The sequence below is a fragment of the Delphinapterus leucas genome, chromosome 5 (genome assembly GCF_059928025.1).
Source record: "Delphinapterus leucas isolate spDelLeu-1000000601 "Yukka" chromosome 5, BTC_Dleu_Yukka2, whole genome shotgun sequence".
NCBI lineage: Eukaryota > Metazoa > Chordata > Mammalia > Artiodactyla > Monodontidae > Delphinapterus > Delphinapterus leucas.
Window position 1 is genome coordinate 30,316,781 of NC_143133.1, and position 19,296 is coordinate 30,336,076.

The 19,296-nt window shown below is 35.5% G+C and overlaps 1 protein-coding gene across 6 annotated transcripts in view; it reads right to left on the reverse strand.

The window, feature by feature from the left end:
- The window catches only part of SEC24B (SEC24 homolog B, COPII component), a 94,179-nt gene that overhangs the window by 24,660 nt on the left and 50,223 nt on the right, over positions 1 to 19,296 (reverse strand). For 4 of the 6 annotated variants that reach the window (XM_022567115.2, XM_089911584.1, XM_022567113.3 and 1 more), the window contains 4 exons: positions 13,832 to 13,912; positions 10,565 to 10,776; positions 4,042 to 4,226; positions 1,294 to 1,396 (listed from right to left, as the gene is read on the reverse strand). In XM_022567115.2, coding sequence (XP_022422823.2) covers positions 1,294 to 1,396; positions 4,042 to 4,226; positions 10,565 to 10,776; positions 13,832 to 13,912 — 581 coding nt within the window. The remainder of the gene's footprint in view (positions 1 to 1,293; positions 1,397 to 4,041; positions 4,227 to 10,564; positions 10,777 to 13,831; positions 13,913 to 19,296) is intronic. The other 2 variants (XM_022567114.2, XM_022567116.2) reach the window with 1 other exon arrangement.

Here is a 19,296-nt window from a genome sequence, read left to right on the forward strand (position 1 = left end):
CAACTACTGAGCCTGCGCTCTAAAGCCCACGTGCCTAGAGACCATGCTCCGTAACAAGAGAAGCCACTGCAATGAGAAGAATGAGAAGCCCGCGCACTGCAACGAAAAGTAGCCCCCAGTCGCTGCAACTAGAGAAAGCCCGCGTGCAGCAACAAAGACCCAATGCAGCCACACACACAAAAAAATTCACGTATGTATATGAGAAATTAACGATCTTGGTTTCGCGATAAAGGTTGCAATTTTATTACAGGTGATCAAATAGTATTTACTGAATGAATAAATTCAAGGTACTTATTGCATATTATAATTATTTTATTTTCTATTCACTTTGCTCCTTTCTATACATCCTAGTTGGAAAGAAAGCTCCATGAGGAAGCAATGACCTCTGTATCCTCAGCACCCAGCATGATAGGTAGTCAATAAATATTTTTTGGTTGAATGAGAGCAAAAGAAACTCAGTAGCAATGAATGTAGAAAACCACAGTCATAAACATGTGTGAGGGAGAAATGCAACTTAAAGTATAAATAGAATGTATCTGGATAAACATTATTTCTGAAGTTTAGACATTTTAATTTAAATTCAACATATCTGCATGAAATACCAGAAGTATGTGTAAAAATCCAGCAAGCTAGGTAAAGTAAACTTTACTGTGGAAACTTTAAAAAGTAATGTTTTAATTCAATAGACTTGAAGCATTTAAACTTTATTATTACAAAGGTTATTTCATTAATGCAGTTGGGAACAATCATATGGTTTTCCTCCCTAAATGCATATCATTGCTGGTGTTTCCTTTATGCTTAAAAAAGAACTCCTTAAGTTTATCTATCCTCTACGGCCTTTCCAACTTCTAAAACTACTAACCTTTCAAAATCCAGCTTAGATCTCATTACTTGTAGAAAAGTCTGCTACTGTACCCAGAGGAAATCCCTTCCAATACTATATTCACCACCTAAGTACTTCATAGAATTTGATTAGTTACATGTATTAGTTTTCCTGCACTGTAATTATTTGCACTGTAATTATCTGGGATATCTTTGTCCCCTGTTAGATAAGAATTTCTTAGGGGCAACATCAGTGACTTAATTATCTTTGTATTTACCAGTGCTTAGTTTAGGGCCTGTCACAAAGCAGGTGACAGAAAATGTTTGCTGTATTGAAACTGACAGAAATGATTAATTCTAACTTCAAATGAAAGAAAATGAAAAAAATTCTAAGAAAATATACAATCTGAATACCTCGCACATAAGTACACAGGTCAGTACCCACTAATATTTTAAAATATGTTACTTTACCGTTAAGTCTCTGAAGGGATGTAACAACAATCCTAAAGGAAGCTTGGCTTTATTCAGTAAAGCCTGTGTCTGTGGAATATTTGTCAAAGTACACCGAAATGAACTGCAAAGATATAAACAACACAGACTACGTTAGCTATCAGAGATAAAGAACAATATTGACGTAGATAGTTGTAGATAACTAAACATTTAAGGGCATACATGAAAATCATTTGGGTATATTACATAACTATAATTAGGAGGGTCCTGATTACTTTAAATGGGCATATATGTAATTTATATGTCAAAAGGCCTAAATTAAGGACTCAACATTTTCATGGTGAAAAAGTACAACACATTCAGGAACAAACAGTAACTCCATCATGACTATCAGGGCATGAACAGGAGGGAGCAGAAAACATGAGTGAAAAGGTACAGCTTTCATGATGCTGTTCTTGCTTTGCTGTCATTCTTCATCTGCTGAACTCCTAATCTTTCTATGAAACTCATCAAAGTTATAGCTTCCTGTGAAACCATCCTCACCCTTGATCGCAAGCCAGGAAGAAAGACTTCTTCCTCTGTGCTCTGAGATCTACTTATGCTTCTGTGTTATCAATTAGTCTGATCTGCTTTAGTTGGTTGCGTACTTTCTTTATCTTCTCCATTTGAGATTAGAGATCATTTTGTCCTTTTGTCACCCTAGCACTATTCCTCTCATAGAGTAAGTAACTTAAGGTCAGTAGACACAGAATCAATAAAGGAGCAACCAAAGAGATCAGAAGCATAGGAACTGGAAACCGTGACAGGAATTTTAAGGAGTGCTTGACAGTATGTAGAGATATCCAGTTACGGGTTGACTCCACGCTGGTGACATTCCGTGAACACGCCAAGTTGGTTCTGGCTTCAGGACTTCTGCATTTGCTGTTCACGCAACTTGGCACACTCTTTTTCCAGAGTCACATCCTGCTCTCTCATTTCATTCATATCTCTATTCAAATGTTAATAACTCCTTGGGAAAACCCATCCCGACTCCTCAATTAAAAATAGTCACCCTCCACCCTTACTACTCCCTACTTCATAGTTATTCTCTGAAATTACATTTACATTATACACCCATTGGTCTGACTGTTCACAATGTGTCTTCCCTAATAGGATATTGGTTGTATGAGATTGAGAACTTTGTTTTGTTTACTGCTTCATTCCCAGCACCTAGAAACAGTGCCTGGCACTTTATTTAGAAGGCATTCAGTAAATATTGAATGATTTATGTTAACATGTAGGCACAATTATTATTCCTGTTTTACAGCTGACAGTACTGAGGTTTGAGAAGTTGAGTAATTGGCAGCTTCACGGCTACTTATCAGTGGAACCATGGTATGAACCTAGGTCTGTCAAACTCTAAAGCCTATACTCTAAAGCCTATTACTCTGCTTTGTTGTTTGGATAAGAGATATTTTCACAGGAAACACATAACTGAGTAGAAACACAGACATCGTTCCCTACCTATATGATCTCTTACACATATACATAGACTATATTTACCTACTTGGCGGATACCTAACCATTCATAGTACAAGGCCATAATCCACATACTTATCGACCTGATGGCAAGTTACATTCAGAAGGACAGGCAGCTACTTTCAATCTAGAATCAATGATTATACATTTTTATAGAAATGATCTTGGCACTGCCTTCGGCACTGATGGGGGTGCTGGTGGTAGGGTGTGGTAGAAGAGGTGGAACCCTTGAAGCACCTCCATTTTCTGTTTCCTGTATTGGAAATCTATATAAGACTTTGGTTGAAAAAAAGAGGAACTTAGTTTTTTTAAAAGCTAGAAAACTACTGCCTTTAAAAAAAGAATATATATATATATATATATATATATATATATATAGTCTCTAAAGAACACTAATCCTAATGCAAGGAAGAAATGTTGTCTGTGATGTTGTTGTGAATCAGAGTTGTTTGTGAATGTTGTCTGTGAATCATAGTTTACTTTTTGAGGAGAGATTCCGCAAGCAGGAGGATGTCTGGGTGCAGAGGAATATCCTATTCTTAGGAGACAGAAGAAAGGAAAGCAGGTAATAACAGAGAACTTTTGGTTTTGGGGGCACTATGAGGTAAGTAACAGAGCTCATCCACCCAGACGATACACCAGGGGTTTGTGGCCACCAGATGGAGGCTGCCAGCTAAACTTCTCCATAAGGTGAGGAAATATTCAATAAAGAAAATCCAAATCTAAATTCAGTCTGGATAAATATGCCTGGGGGCAATGGTCTTCTCATTCTACACTGAGTGGGAAAAGAAAATTCAGAGAAAAATTATTTATCTAAACCTGTTCTTGGGATTACACAAATGACGTTTGTATCCTTTTCAAGCAGAGACTGAAGTGCATAAAATTTTAAAGATCTCACCTTATTTAAAAGACATCAGAAGTTACTACTGGTGAAAAGTGAGGAAAAAGAAATTTAAGAAAAAAAATGTAGTTAGATTTGGGTTCCTAAAACACTTCACTAAAATAGAAAAAAATTTTCCTAGCCTTAGATGATAGGGAATGAGATTGGATGGCGACAGAGATGCGGACAGGATCCAATGACCTAAATTGAATTTTACATCTAGAATTTCTATACAAACTAATTTATAAGAGTTCACATTAACAAAACTTCCAATCAAGGAATTAATACCATAGTACTTTTACTATTTTTGAAAGTCATACAATGTTTTTGACAAGGTTTTACTTACTAAAGGTTATAAATTAAATACTTACTCTGGGCTACAGTTTAATTTTCTGAGGTCTAAATTCAAGTTAGGTACAGGAGCCCAAACAGGAGTCATGGGTAAAATATTTCTCTCCTGAGTAAGGTTTACAGGTCTCAAACTTTCTGGTTGTGAAGAACTCTGAAGACTCAAACCTCCCAGACTGGAGGACAGCTGGTTCATACCAGGATACTGCTGAAAAGGCAATTCAAAGCAAAACAAAAGAACAATGTTAACAAACATGAATAAAATTTATTATCCTATAGACAGGATGTTAACATACAGAAAAGAAGATAAAAAAAATTTAAATCTGGCTTTGTAACAGTAAAATAACTTAACAGGACAGCTCAGTTTAAAGCACTCTTGAAAAAACTCAAAGCAAAAATGCTGAATAAATTTAAACCTTATTTGCATGATTAAACTCCACAACAAAATTTAAATAATGCTTTTTTCAACATCAAGAATTTGGTTTCTCTGAATATCTTTCTTACTGGAAAAGCAGGGTAAATGCTTGTTTTTAAAGTTTTTTCAATTTTCAGAATGAGCTGATGCCATAGAAATGACAATGATGTTCAATGAGTTCTGCTTTGCTTATTTTTTGCTTTCCTTTATATTTTTAGTATTATTCTGAATTCATGCCTTTTATTAACTCAAAGTGACTTAACGAATTAGTTAGTATTCACTTTGATGGCCAAACTGCCCAATCTTTGGCCAGTGAGATCCCCTTAAAGCTGACCCCAGTGTCCTTTTGATATGAACCCATTGCCTTTGTTAGCTTCCTTGCTTTCTGGCATGACATTTTGTACCATTCCTCCTTCAGACTCCAAATTAATCATTTATCCAAAAAGGATTCTTGGTTCCTTTTAAGTAAGGATGGTACCTAGAGACCATAATCTGGATAATAAGGGTGTTTACTGCTAGTGTGCTGTTATTACTTCCAGACTTCTACAATACGTAGCGATAGAAAACATAATACATTTTTAAATAGAAGAAAAAGAATAATCAGTTCACGCTGACATTTCCAATTCAAATTTAAGATGATGGTGTTTTAACTTTTTTGATTTTATGCCTGCATCTCTCTTCTCTTTTGCTGAAAATCTTGATTCCTAATGGTAACAGCCTTACTTATTTGTTTTATCCTACAATATATTAAAATAGTTCCAAAATGACAACACTAATATTATTATAAATGTAAAGTTATTAAAGATTTCTTTGTAGTTCTTTTTGTCCTTGGATTATTTCCCATTGAGAACATACAAAATACTGAGTTTTAAGATTAGTTAGAACAATACTTTTTTTTCTGTATCAGAATGTATCCAACTTGATAAACTGGTTTGCTTGTTTTTGTTTGATTTTAATTTTTAAGGATTGTGTTTCATCTTTTTTTCCACTTAATAATCTTTTTGAGTAAACAAAATTTACCTAATTCTAATGTCAAAACTTTACAATAATTCAGAGATATCTTGTTTCACTCTTGATCCCTCCCCCTAAATAACTATTTTTATTAGTTTTTGGTTTAATCTTCCATTGTCTGCATCTACAAATATAAACTAATATATACACTGCTCTAAATATGACCCCTTTTTTCACCTAGAAAAAAAAAAGTCCTGGCAATAACTCTATGTCTGTATATAGAGATTTTCCACATTCTTTTTTGTAGTTATTGATCACTCCATTATGTGAATGTACTGCAGAATTCCAGCTAATCAGTGCAAAATGATAAAGTCAGGAAAATCACTATTTTACAACCCATATGGAAATAAATGATACAGGTAATGGTCATCTGGAATAGATGATAAACAGATATCAGTAGATGATAAAGCCACTGGATGAAAGCATAATGAGGAACCTCACAATGAAAAGATCAGGTTGTCACCATATGAACTCACTAATCAATCCTAACACCACTAAAAGTGAGACAACCAAGTATTATTATGATGTACACAGAACCAAAATATATTGTATTTTGGCTTAGGGAAATAAATAAATGAAGTAATATACCTGACTATAATTGGGCCATTAGATTTAATTTCTAATACATAGAAAATGGAACAGAGGAATGAGTTAAATAACACCACAAGAAGCAATCAGCCAAATTCAGAATGTGGAACATTCTACAGGACAAGAGACCCAGGTTTTTCAAAGGTTCAAAGGCACAAAAAATGGGGGTGGAGCTTTGTTTTTAAATTAAAAAGAGAATTAAGAGGCAAATGAAATTAGTAAGTCTTGCTTAGCTCCTGATTTGAACAAACCAACTACAGAAGAGCAATACTGAAACAGTTGGGCAAATCTGAATATGGACTGAATTTTAAACAACATTTAGAAATTATTGTTAATTTTGTTGGATATGATAGTGGTATTGTGGTTTGCAAGAAATTATCTTTTCCATCTCCCTGCCTCCCCTTGCCCAGGATTAGCTTTAAAGCCCTCAGTAAGAAAAGGTAGGGGTGTGTGTGTATGTGTGTCTGTGTGTGTGTGTGTCTGTGTGTGTAGAGGATAGGTCAAACAAGTATAACAAACTGTTGACAGTAACTGAAGCTGATGATCCTAAGGAAAAAAAACCAAAACTGTATAATACTAGAGATTCTTTCAGTTTTCAGTAGAGCTGTAAAGGAGGAGACAAAAATGATTACATGGATCAGTAACAGTGTTTAATAGAAAACCTCAAACAGACCCAAGTTTAAGATAAGAATTTAGAATATAAGAATTTAAATTTAAGAATTTAGGATACAAAATAAGGGTGGAATATTTTAATCAATGAGGAAAGATAGATTATTTAATAAATGTCAGTGAAATTAGAGCTAACTATTGAATATATATGGGGGGGAGAAATGAGATTTATTATTTACATTATGTACCAAAACAAAACCTTAAAAGATGCAAAAAAGTGAAATCACCAAAGTAAAAAAATATATAGAAAGGGAATTTTTCCCTAATCTTAAGATTGAAAAGACTTTTAAAAGATACAAAGGTAAATGGGCTTCCCTGGTGGCGCAGTGGTTGAGAGTCTGCCTGCCGATGCAGGGGACACGGGTTTGTGCCCCGGTCTGGGAAGATCCCACGTGCCGCGGAGCGGCTAGGCCCGTGAGCCATGGCCGCTGAGCCTGCGCGTCTGGAGCCTGTGCTCCGCAACGGGAGAGGCCACAACAGTGAGAGGCCCACGTACCGCAAAAAAAAAAAAAAAAAAGAAAAAAGATAAAAACAAAAGAAATTATAATATGACTATAAAATTAAACATTTCTCCAATTAAGAAAAAAATCATTAAAATTAAAAACAAGTGTCAAGCTGGGGGAAAAAACTGCAATATATTATTAGACAAAAATGTTACAAACTAGAAGAACCTGAATAGAATAATGGTGAAAAAATATGAATGGGGATTTCAGTAAAGTAACACAAATAACTAATAATTATGAAAATAATTTAATATTTTTGCTTATAAAATATAATACTTGACATATTTAGTAATATGGAAAAGTAGGCAAAGACACTTTTGCTAGGAATATAAATTGGTACATTATTTCTCCATACCTGACCACCAAATACTGATCAACTAATGTCTACTATACATCTCCACTTGGATGTCTATTAGGTATTCTAACTTAATATGGCCAATTCGATTCCTATTCCCAGAACTATTCCTCTGTCTTTACCATCTAAGTAAATACACTACCCTCTATCCAGATGCCCTGCCAAAAACCTAAGTGTTATCCTTGATGCTTCCTTTCTCTCACCCACCACATCCGATCCATCAATAAGTCAAAAGATATCCCTTATCCATCCACTTTTCACTACCTCGGCCAATACCACCTTAGAAGAAAGCACAATCATCTATTTCTGGGGTGATGGCAAAGCTTCCATTTGTCTTCCTGTTTCCATTTTTATCTTTTCAAATACTCCCAGCCCTAATCCGTTCTTCACATAGTAGCCAAATGAGTCTCTAAATACGTAAATCAGATTTTATTCCATTACATAAAATCTCTTATGTTTTCCCTTTGCACTTGATGTAAAATCCAAGCTTCTGACTATGGTTCTTCCCTAGCTCTCTGATCTCATTCCTATTATTCCTCCCATTGCTGAGTTCCAGCCACACTGGGACTTTGGTCCTAGAACATGTTAAAGTTGCTCCTGCCTTAACGTTTCTGTATATATGTTTCCTTAGCCTGAAATCCTCTACCCCCAGATTTTTCCATGTCTGGCTTTTCCTGTCATTCAAATATTAAGTCAAACATAACTTCTATGAGGGCCTTCCTGACTGTTTACTCTTTATACCCAACCCCTGCAATTTCTTCCACTCCTCTTGATTCATAGCACTTGTAACTATTTGAAATTAGCTTGTTTTTGTTTTTATTTTTTAAAGTCTTTATTGAATTTGTTACAATATTGCTTCTGTTTTATGTTTTGGTTTTTTGGTCACTAGGCATGGGGATCCTAGCTCCCTGACCAGGGATTGAACCCGCACCCACTGCACTAGAAGGCAAAGTCTTAACCACTGGACTGCCAGGGAAGTCCCTGAAACTAGTTTGTTAATTTATTGCTTTACTTACTTACTGTCCCATTGGCCCTGCCTTCCCACCAAGTTGCTTGAGAGAGGGAACTCTGTTTTGTTCACTTAGCTTCCTCTCGTAACCTCAGTGCCTAGAGTAGGGCTGCCACACAGTAGAAACTCAGTTGTGTTTTCACTGAATGAATAAGTAGAGAGAAATTCTAAAGACTGGTAAAATTAGGTGCTATGATTCACTAATTTCACCTGAAGAGATTTCATCTAAGGAAATAATGAGACGAAGGCACAAGATTTGTGCACAGGTGTATATTTTGATTTTGACATTCAAGTTATGCCCAATAGTGGCAGACTGGGTGATTATAATGAATGTTATGCAGTTATCAGATGAAGGATATGTAATAATATAGAAAGGTTTCCTCTTATGCTGTTCAAGGATTTAAAAAAAATGCAAAACAATGCCCATATTTATCAGCTTATTTGTTTGTGTAAATAAGTCATTTACATGACCAGCTTCTTTACTGGCTTTCTCCTGCAAATGCATACAGCAAGAAACCCAGAAGGATAGCCTCCAACTGTTACTTTTATATCTTGATGGTGGGTGTATTGATTGATATTTATTTTCTTCTTTTTTGCTTATCTACATTATCCTACAGTTGATCATGCACATTTTTTTTTTTTTGGTTAAAAAAAAAAGCCATACAGTATCTGTATCTGGTTTTTTACATATTCACTAAAATATTTTTCTATTTTTTATTTTCATTTTTAAACATCAACTTTTTACCTGTTTTTCTACCCTGAAAAACTAATTTTAAGTTTTTTTCTTCCTCAAAGGGCAGCCATTGGGGTTTCCCACTACTTAATAAAGGTCATCATAAATGAACACAAAGAAAGCCCTTAGATTTCAGAACCCTCCCACTGGGGTTATACTAAATGCAACATTTAAAGGCATTTCAATTTTACTATAGAAAGCTGCTAAAAGTTAAATTAAAATATTCTAACTAGGATTCAAAAATAAATGGCTGCTTTTAAAATTAGCTTGTTAATGTTAAGATTAGATTAAAATCTATAACCTTTTTTTTAGTACACAGGTAAGAATTTAAAAGCACATCCTAGCTATGTGCTTAAATCATTATTGCTCAGTTACCCTGAAATGGTGGTGTTCCATCTGGACCAATAAAGTCATAAAGAAAATCTAACAAAATGGAAGGCAGGGAAATCTGTACTAACCAACCACATTTCTCCAGTGCCTCTCCCAGTTTCCTTCTTTCTTCTGTGCTTTAATTCTAAGATTAAATTCCAGAAACAAATGGTTTTCTTATTTCCCCTCTAATTTTCATCAGTTCACCACCAGATGAAATTTCTGTAAGGTGAGTCTACTATGAGCAGTTTTTTATTGTTAAGTAGAATGCTTTTGCCATTTAAATCGTTTCCTTATATTTTATTTTTTTCCCAATAAATATAAATGTAAAATACTTATTGTCTTATTATTAAACTGATATGGTATTTAACAGGTAACTCCAAGAAGGGTCATATCAAAAGAGGTCATAGCATTAATTATGAACAAATGTATTAATGAGCATGTATGTGTATGGAGGCTTTTACCAGTTTCAGTTATATGTCACCGAGAGTTCTTCAAGTTAAGAACTGAGGCCAAAATCCCAAACCACACTTATACCATGTCATTTTTTGAGGAGAAAGCCAGCTTAGTAATACAGAATTTAAAATAACATTTACTTTAATTTCCCGATCATAAAATTAATACCTGTACATTGCAGAGCCCCTGAAAAATAGAAGTACAATGCAGAAAAGAAAAATCACAGTAATACCTTTTATCTTCTTCTATGTACGCATGCGCGTGCACACACACACACACACACACACACACACACAAACTGGAATCAAATTCTATGTATGTTTGATCTAGACTTACCTGTATTCATACCTATGATCCATTTGAATCAACAGGGATTTGTCAGAATTGATAATAGTTTCACAATTTTTATATGATTTCTTTTTATGACTAAATACATACCTGAGCATACTGCTGGAATCCAGAATACGCTGGGCTACCGGGCGGCACTCCGGAATTAAGTGGTGCTGCAGCATTCTGATATCCAGGCTGCAGAGCTGGATAACCATACCCAAATGGCTTGGCCGTTTTTGAAGGCTGAGGAGCAGCTGGAGCTGGAGCAGGGGCAGGAGCGGGATCAGGAGCAGGGCTGCTTGCCGATGAGGAAAGCATGTCTAGCAAAGGGAAAAGCATGGTGTTGACAACTGAAAGTCGGGACTCCACAAATACTCTTGGCTGAGCCATAGCCTTTGGCATCTACCTTTTTATTAAAACTTCTTTATTATGAGAAATTTTGAACATACACAAAAGTAGAGAAAATAGAATAATAAACCCCATATATCCATTCCTCAGCTTTAATAATCAACAGTATTTCGCTAATCGTGTTTCACATGTTCCTACCCCATCTTTTTTTTTTAACACGTATTTACAAGAAAACCCCATTTTGTACCATTTCATTGACAAATACTTCAATTGGTATTTCTAACAGATAAGACCTTTATATTTATGCATATTAAATATATATACCACGACATAGCATATAATATAAATATATATTTATGTATATTAAAAATAGTTATTTTTCCTTTTATTCTCTCAGCAGAAATGGCGCTAAGAAGCAGAAGACAAAGCAAAGCAATAAAAAGAGTGTCGGGCTTCCCTGGTGGCGCAGTGGTTAAGAATCCGCCTGCCAATGCAGGGGACACGGGTTCGAGCCCTGGTCCGGGAAGATCCCACATGCTGCAGAGCAACTAAGCTCGTTCGCCACAACTACTGAGCCTGCGCTCTAGAGCACACGAGCCACAGCTACTGAGCCTGCATGTCACAACTACTGAAGCCTGCATGCCTAGAGCCCGTGCTCCGCAACAAGAGAAGCCACTGCAATGAGAAGCCCGCGCACCACAACAAAGAGTAGCCTCCGCTCGCTGCAACTAGAGAAAGCCCACGCACAGCAACAAAGACCCAATGCAGCCAAAAATAAATAAATAAAATAAATTAAAAAAAACAAAAAGAGTGTCAACTACTCTTTGCTCTAACTTGCCTTTTTATCTGACCCTGACATTTATTAAAAAAAAAAGTCCATGGAAGGAGTGGCATATTACCACAATCCCCTAGAAGTCTGCTTTATCTGCAGAGGCAAAAATGAAAGTATGAAAGACAGTCTAGAATAGTGTCCAGCTCCTAAAACAATGTCTGGTATGTAGTAGAGGCCAAATAAAATGTAATGAATGAATGTTCTTCCTTTATTTAAATTTAAAACAGAAACTAAAACTTGATTAAAACTGGGGCAAGAAAACTGTAGAAAATTTTATCACCATGTACAAGAATAACAACAACAAAAAGTCAAATCTAAAATACATGTGTATTTTAATCTCTCATGTCACTGTATTTCACTGTATATTTTCATATAAAAATTATATTCTTCACCAGCAATCAGACTCTGCAAAAAGAAAATATGTTCTTAAAAGCATCTGACTTAAATTTATTTTTTCAAAGTTTATTGAGGAATCATCTTTCTACTAACTCTCTTCGCTCTCATTTTGAAGAGACCTTCCTAGACATTCTGCTGTCTACTGTCTTGTGCTAATTAGGCAAGCACTGGCTTACTGGCTTTCTGGTAACTTCCCAGACTTCTTAAAAGGACTAGAGCGTCAATGCAGTGTCATATACTTAGATTTCCTGCTTGTCTCTCCTCACTGTGATGGGACTGTAAGTAGAAAGGTCTCTTAACATGACAACAGTCATCAGCTTAAGAAATGAAGAACTGGAGTCGTAAACATGGGGGTCTAAAACTTTTCCCCCCTTTTTTAGGAAAAGGACAGTATTTCATACATTTCTATAGTCCCTAAGATCAACCTAGTACCTGACACATAGACTTAATTCAGTTAATCTTACTGTGATAGATGTTCATAGCTTTCCTTAATTTTGGTGCAGTATAAAATAGCTAGAAAATTTACCTAAGGTTATTCACTTACTGCCAAAGCACAGTTCATAACAAGATTAAGATTTGTTGATTAAATGAATACAGATAAACACAGCAAGGTCTAACTCCAAGGCCATCATCTTTTAACTATACCACATTAGATGTTTTATTTCAGGTTAATTTGAAGCTCATGAAATACGATAGGTGAATAAATGGTATTCATCTTTTAGTGAATGAAGTAACTCTTCTAGAATATTCTGACAATGGTAATTGCTTTTGGAATGGTCCACAACTTTTTACACACACACACACTCTCTCTCTCTCTCTCACACACACACACACACACACACACACACACACACAGATCCCTAGGGAAAGAACCCTTAACCACAAAAGACTGAGTAGCTTATTTAAGTATTCTTGAAATGTTAAAAGGGAACTCTGTACTAAGCTGAGAAGATTAAAGTTTTCTACTGACTCATAGAACAGTGATAGCAAGATGGTGTGTGAAGTCCAGCACACTTCAACTTCAATTAAGCTTCATCCTGGATAATTAACAACATGATAAGAAATAAAGCGAAGAGCAAAATTACTTGTTCTGTTAATCCTAAAGTTTGGAATCATTAGAAAGAAAAGACAAAGAAGGAGGTCAGGTGTGGTTGTCAGGCTGTTGGTGACAGGAGACAGGCAAATAAGGAAGATCACAGCACAAGATGCTATAATGAAATAACTAATCATTATAGAAGTTCAGTTCGTAATTTTGTTAAACACTATCCACCACTCCTGTTCCTACATATGACCAAAGTTACTTCCAGATATGGTTAAAAGTAATGCCTCCAAAACCTACCCCCAAGTTGGTTAATCTATTTACCTGGTGGAGGCAGCCAGGAGCCATAGGGGGAGTAAAGAGTCAAAGACTATTTATAGTCAGAGGCTAGTTGGAAGAAATTCAAGGACCTAAGCATGAGAACAGAAATATAAAATTTATTTAAGGAATTATTAGCATAAAAAAGAAGGGAAAAGAAGAGAAAAATTATTCAGTATTAAGTCTTTTAGAAAGAGGAAAAAGATAAAGAGCATGGTAACAAAAATCAAATAATAAATTTCCTTGGCCTCCCAAAAACAGCATCCACAGTTGTTATGTGACAATTACACCATTAAATTAAGGCTGAAAAAACCAGGAAAATGTCCCTTTTTTTCTGTTAAAAATATAGTCTGCTAATTATGTATAGTACATGTTCATGTTTGAAGTAATTGATGGTCAGTAACTTTTCAAATAAACATCAAATATGCACAAAACAAAGTACCTGGATAGCTGCCTCCTTCTAGGGCATCATAACTGTTGGGCATTGGAGAAGCACTGCTTGTGGTAGAAGAGCTGTCAACACCTAAAAGGAAAACCAAAATATCTACTAAGTTTAAAATGACAACATATCTTAAAGCAACCTTTGGCAATTTTGAAAAAGATGTTTTGCTGATCTAGGAAAATTCCTGATCCTAAAAACATGAAATGACTGATGTTTAATGACATTTAAAAAACCATACATAAATTCCTGATAATACAGGGGGTGAAAGTGGGAAGAATACGGAGCTGATAAAATTTAAGCAGACACACATGAAGGCATCTTAAAGAAAAGATACACAACTTTCAAAGTAGTCAAACACACAAACATCAATTTTAGATTGATAGAAATGTTAATAAAATCACATCTCAAAGATTGGATCTACCAAATCACAAGCTATTAAATACCCTATATCACTATCACGTTATTTTAAGATAATTAAATAATTACTTTTATAACTCAGCATAGCTGTATGAAACCTTCATAAGAGAGGAATCTATGGCTTGGGTTGCTACCTAGCATGCTACTAAGCTTTTCTATGCCTCGGTTTATTCATCTGCTCAATCAAGATTAAACAGTACCTGCCATGTTTAATAAGGTAACAAAAATAAAAGGTACTCTAATAAATATGTGTTAGATTATAAGAATTTTTATTACATGTATTCGTTCAAAACTTGAAAGACTAACGGGAATATTCAGTGGCTATTTACGATAAAACGCAGTGGTGTCACACAGCTGGGAGAACATGTATTTCTCTCATTCATTCACTTAACAAATATTTTATTGAGAGCCTACAGTTAACATAGGTAGATACACTAGAGTATATACTAATGAATAAAACTGAAAACGGGGCTTCCCTGGTGGCGCAGTGGTTGAGAGACCGCCTGCCAATGCAGGGGACACGGGTACGTGCCCCGGTCCGGGAAGATCCCACATGCCGTGGAGCGGCTGGGCCCATGAGCCATGGCCGCTGAGCCTGCGCGTCCGGAGCCTGTGCTCCGCAACGGGAGAGGCCACAACAGTGAGAGGCCCGCGTACCGCAAAAAAAACAAAAAAAAAACAACTGAAAACGCACACAGCCTCTCTTTTGTGTTAAAGATCTTGGTCTTTTTCACTAGAAGATAAAATTCTGTAGTACAGAGGTTATCCCTGGCTCTTAACACCAATATTATAACCGGGTTTAAACTATATTTTAGGTTAATTTTCAACTGTGATATAGAAAGAATAGATATGCATAACTATCTTTCATTGAATAATTTTGGTTAACTACAAGAACTCAGTGTATTGACTCAGGGCATAATAGCTAAAATTTTTTGTGTAGGAACATTTTGTTATCAGTAAAGAACATGATCTGGAGGCAAACGACTGTAGTTACATTAGACTCTGTCATTTAATTGCTAAATAACTTTGGGTAAGTGACAATCATCATAATACTCTCTCTCGCAAAATGAGAACAATTTTTTAAATGCCCTTTGTGTGCTTTTTAATGTTCTTGTGATGCTTAGATGAGACTGGTTATGAAGCAACTTACAAAACATGAAGGCTATAAAATAAATAATAGGTGAAAGACACTAATACATACCAAGTGCTTTCTTTGTGGTAAATAGAATATTGTTGCACATATAGGTCATTACTCTTAATTAAGAATGGGAAGTAATGGCTCTTCCTTTTCCTTGTATTTGTGAATTTATAACTAAAGAAGAATGCTGATATACAAGGTCAAAAGTCTTGAAGTAATAGCGTTAAAAAACAATACAACAAAACCCAAATATTCACCGAGATGAATGGATGAACAAAATGTGGTATATCTATACAATGGGATATTATTCAGCTATAAAAAGGAATTAAGTACTGATACAGGCTACAATATGAATGACCCTTGAAAACATGCTAAGCAAAAGAAGCCAGACACAAAAGGTTATACACTGAATGATTTGATTTATATGAAATATCCAGAATAGGTAAACCTCTGGAGATAGAAAGTAGATTGGTGGTTGCCAGGGGCCGAGAGGAGGGGGAAATGAGAAGTTACTGCTTAATGGGTATAGAGTTCTTTTTTAGGATGATGGAAATGTTTAGTTTTATCAAGTTCACTACATTTACAAAGGTAGAACTAGACAGAAGTGGTGACTGCATGACAACCCAAGTGACAGAATCAGAGAGAGGTGGTGGCTGCACAACATAGTGAATATACTAAGTGCCACTGTATGCTTTAAAATGTTTACTTTATGTTATGTAGATTTCACCTCAAAACCAAACCAAACCAATATGCCAAGACATCTCAATGGGGAAAGAATATTCCCTTCAACAAACTGTGCTGGAACAACTAGATATCCACATGCAGCAGAATGAAGTTAGACCCCTTCCTTACACCTTATGCTAAAATTAACTCAAAATGGATCATAGACCTAAATGTAAGTGCTAAAACTCTTAAAATATGGGAGTAAATCTTCACGACCTTCGGTTAGGCAATGGATTTTTAGATATGACACCAAAGGCACAAGCAACAAAAGAAAGAAATTAGATATACTGGACTTCATCAAATTAAAAACTTTTGTGTTCCAAAGATATCATTAAGAAAATAAAGAAATAACCCACAGAATGAGAGAATATATTTGCAAATCATGTATCTAGTTAATAAAGGTCGAATACGCAAAATATTTACAGAACTCTATGACTCAACAATAAAAAGACAAATAACCAAATTAAAATGAGTAAGGGATCTGAACAGACATTTCTACAAAAAAGATAAACCAATGGCCAATAAGCACATGAGAAGATGCTCAACATCACTAGCTATTCTGGAAATAAAAATCAAAACCACAGTGAGATACCATTTCACATCCACTAGGATGTCTGTAATTCAAAAGACAGATAACAGAAAGTTCTGGCAAGGATGTGGAGAAATGGAAGCCTCCACGAGATTGTAAAATGTTGTAGCCATGTTGAAAAACAGTCCGACAGCTTCTCAAAAGGCGCCAAACAGTTATCACATGACCTGGCGATTCCATTCAAGAGAAATGAAAACATACACCCCCACAAAGAGTTGTGCATGAACGCTCACAGAAGCATTACGCATAACAGCCCAAAAGTGGAAACAACCCAGATGTCCAACAACTTACGAACAGGTAAATAAAATGTGATATATATCCACACAATAAGATATTATTTAGCAATAGAAAGGAACACAGGACTGATACATGCCATAACACGGATAAAACTTGAAAACATTATGCTGAGAAAGAAGCCAGTCACAAAAACCAAATAGTATATGATCTATTTATATGAAAGGTTCAAAACAGACAAATCTATAAAAACAAAAAGTAGATTAGTAGATTAGTGCGTGTATGTGCGCATGTGTGTATGAAGGGGGACAAGAATAGGAAGTGACTGCTAAAACATGGAGTTTCTACTTTGAGGTGAAGAAAATGTTCTAGAATTACACAGTGATGGTTGCAGAATTTTGTTTAAATTTAAATGAGTGAATTTTATGGTATGTGAATTATATCTCAATAAAGTTATTATAAAAATACCATAGAGAACAAACGTATGGACACCAAGGGAGAAAGTGGCGGAGGTGGTGGTAGTGGTGGTGGGATGAACTGAGAGATTGGGATTGACATGTATACACTGATGTGTATAAAACTGATGACTAATAAGAACCTGCTGTATAAAAACATAAATAAAATAAAATTCAAAAATTAAAAAAAATACCATAGAAGCAAAACTAAACAAATGAGACCTAATCTAACTTAAACGCTTTTGCACAGCAAAGGAAAACACCAACAAAATGAAAAGACAATCTGCAGAATGGGAGAAAAAAATTGGCAAACGATGAGACCAACACTAGGTTAAATATCCAAAATACACAAACAGCTCATATAACTCAGTATCAAAAAAAACCAAACAGCCCAATCAAAAAAATGGGCAGAAGACCTAAATAGACATTTCACCAAAGAAGACATACAGATTATCAACAGGCACATGAAAAGATGCTCAACATTATTAATTATTAGAGAAATGCAAATCAAAACCACAATGAGGTATCACCTCACACTGGTCAGAATGGCCATCAATAAAACGTCTACAAATAAGAAATGCTGGGGAGGGTGTAGAGAAAAGAGAACCCTTATGCACTGTTGGTGGGAATGTAAATTGGTGCAACCACTATGGCGAACAGTATGGGGGTTCCTTAAAAAAGTAAAAATAGAGCTACCATATGATCCAGCAATCCCACTCTTGGGGGTATATATCCAGAAAAAATAAAAACTCTAATTTGAAAAGATATATGCACATCCATGTTCACAGCAGCACTATTTACAATAGCCAAGACATGGAAGCTACCCAAGTGCCCATCAACTGACAATTAGCTTAAGGACATGTAGAGTGAGTGAGTGAGTGAGTGAGTGTGTGTGTGTGTGTGTATTTACATATATACACACACACAGTAGAATATTACTCAGCCATAAAAAAAGAATGAAATATCACCATTTACAGCAACATGGATGGACCTAGAGAAAATTATACTTAGTGAAGTCAGACAGAGAAAGACAAATACTATAAGATATCACTTATATGTGGAATCTAAAAAATAATACAAATGAATCTATATATAAAACAAAGCTTTTGCACAGCAAAGGAAACCATAAACAAGACGAAAAGACAACCCTCAGAATGGGAGAAAATATTTGCAAACAAATCAATGGACAAAGGGTTAATCTCCAAAATATATAAACAGCTCATGCAGCTCAGTATTAAAAAAACAAAAACAACCCAATCCAAAATGGACAGAAGACCTAAATAGACATTTCTCCAAAGAAGACATACAGATAGCCAAGAAGCACATGAAAAGCTGCTCAACATCACTAATTAGAGAAATGCAAATCAAAACTAGAATGAGGTATCACCTCACACCAGTCAGAATGGGCATCAGCAGAAAATCTACAAACAACAAATGCTGGAGAGGGTGTGGAGAAAAGGGAACCCTCTTGTACTGTTGGTGGGAATGTATACTGATACAGTCAATGTAAATTGATACAATCACTATGGAGAAGAGTATGGAGGTTCCCTACAAAACTAAAAATAGAACTACCATATGACCCAGCAATCCCACTACTGGGCATATACCCAGAGAAAACCATAATTCAAAAAGACACATGCACCCCAATGTTCCCAATGTTCACTGCAGCACTATTTACAATAGCCAGGTCATGGAAGCAACCTAAATGCCCATCGACAGACGAATGGATAAAGAAGATGTGGTACATATATACCATGGAATATTACTCAGCCATAAAAAGGAACGAAATTGGGTCATTTGTTGAGACGTGGATGGATCTAGAGACTGTCATACAGAGTGAAGTAAGTCAGAAAGAGAAAAACAAATATCGTATATCAACGCATATATGTGGAACCTAGAAAAATGGTAC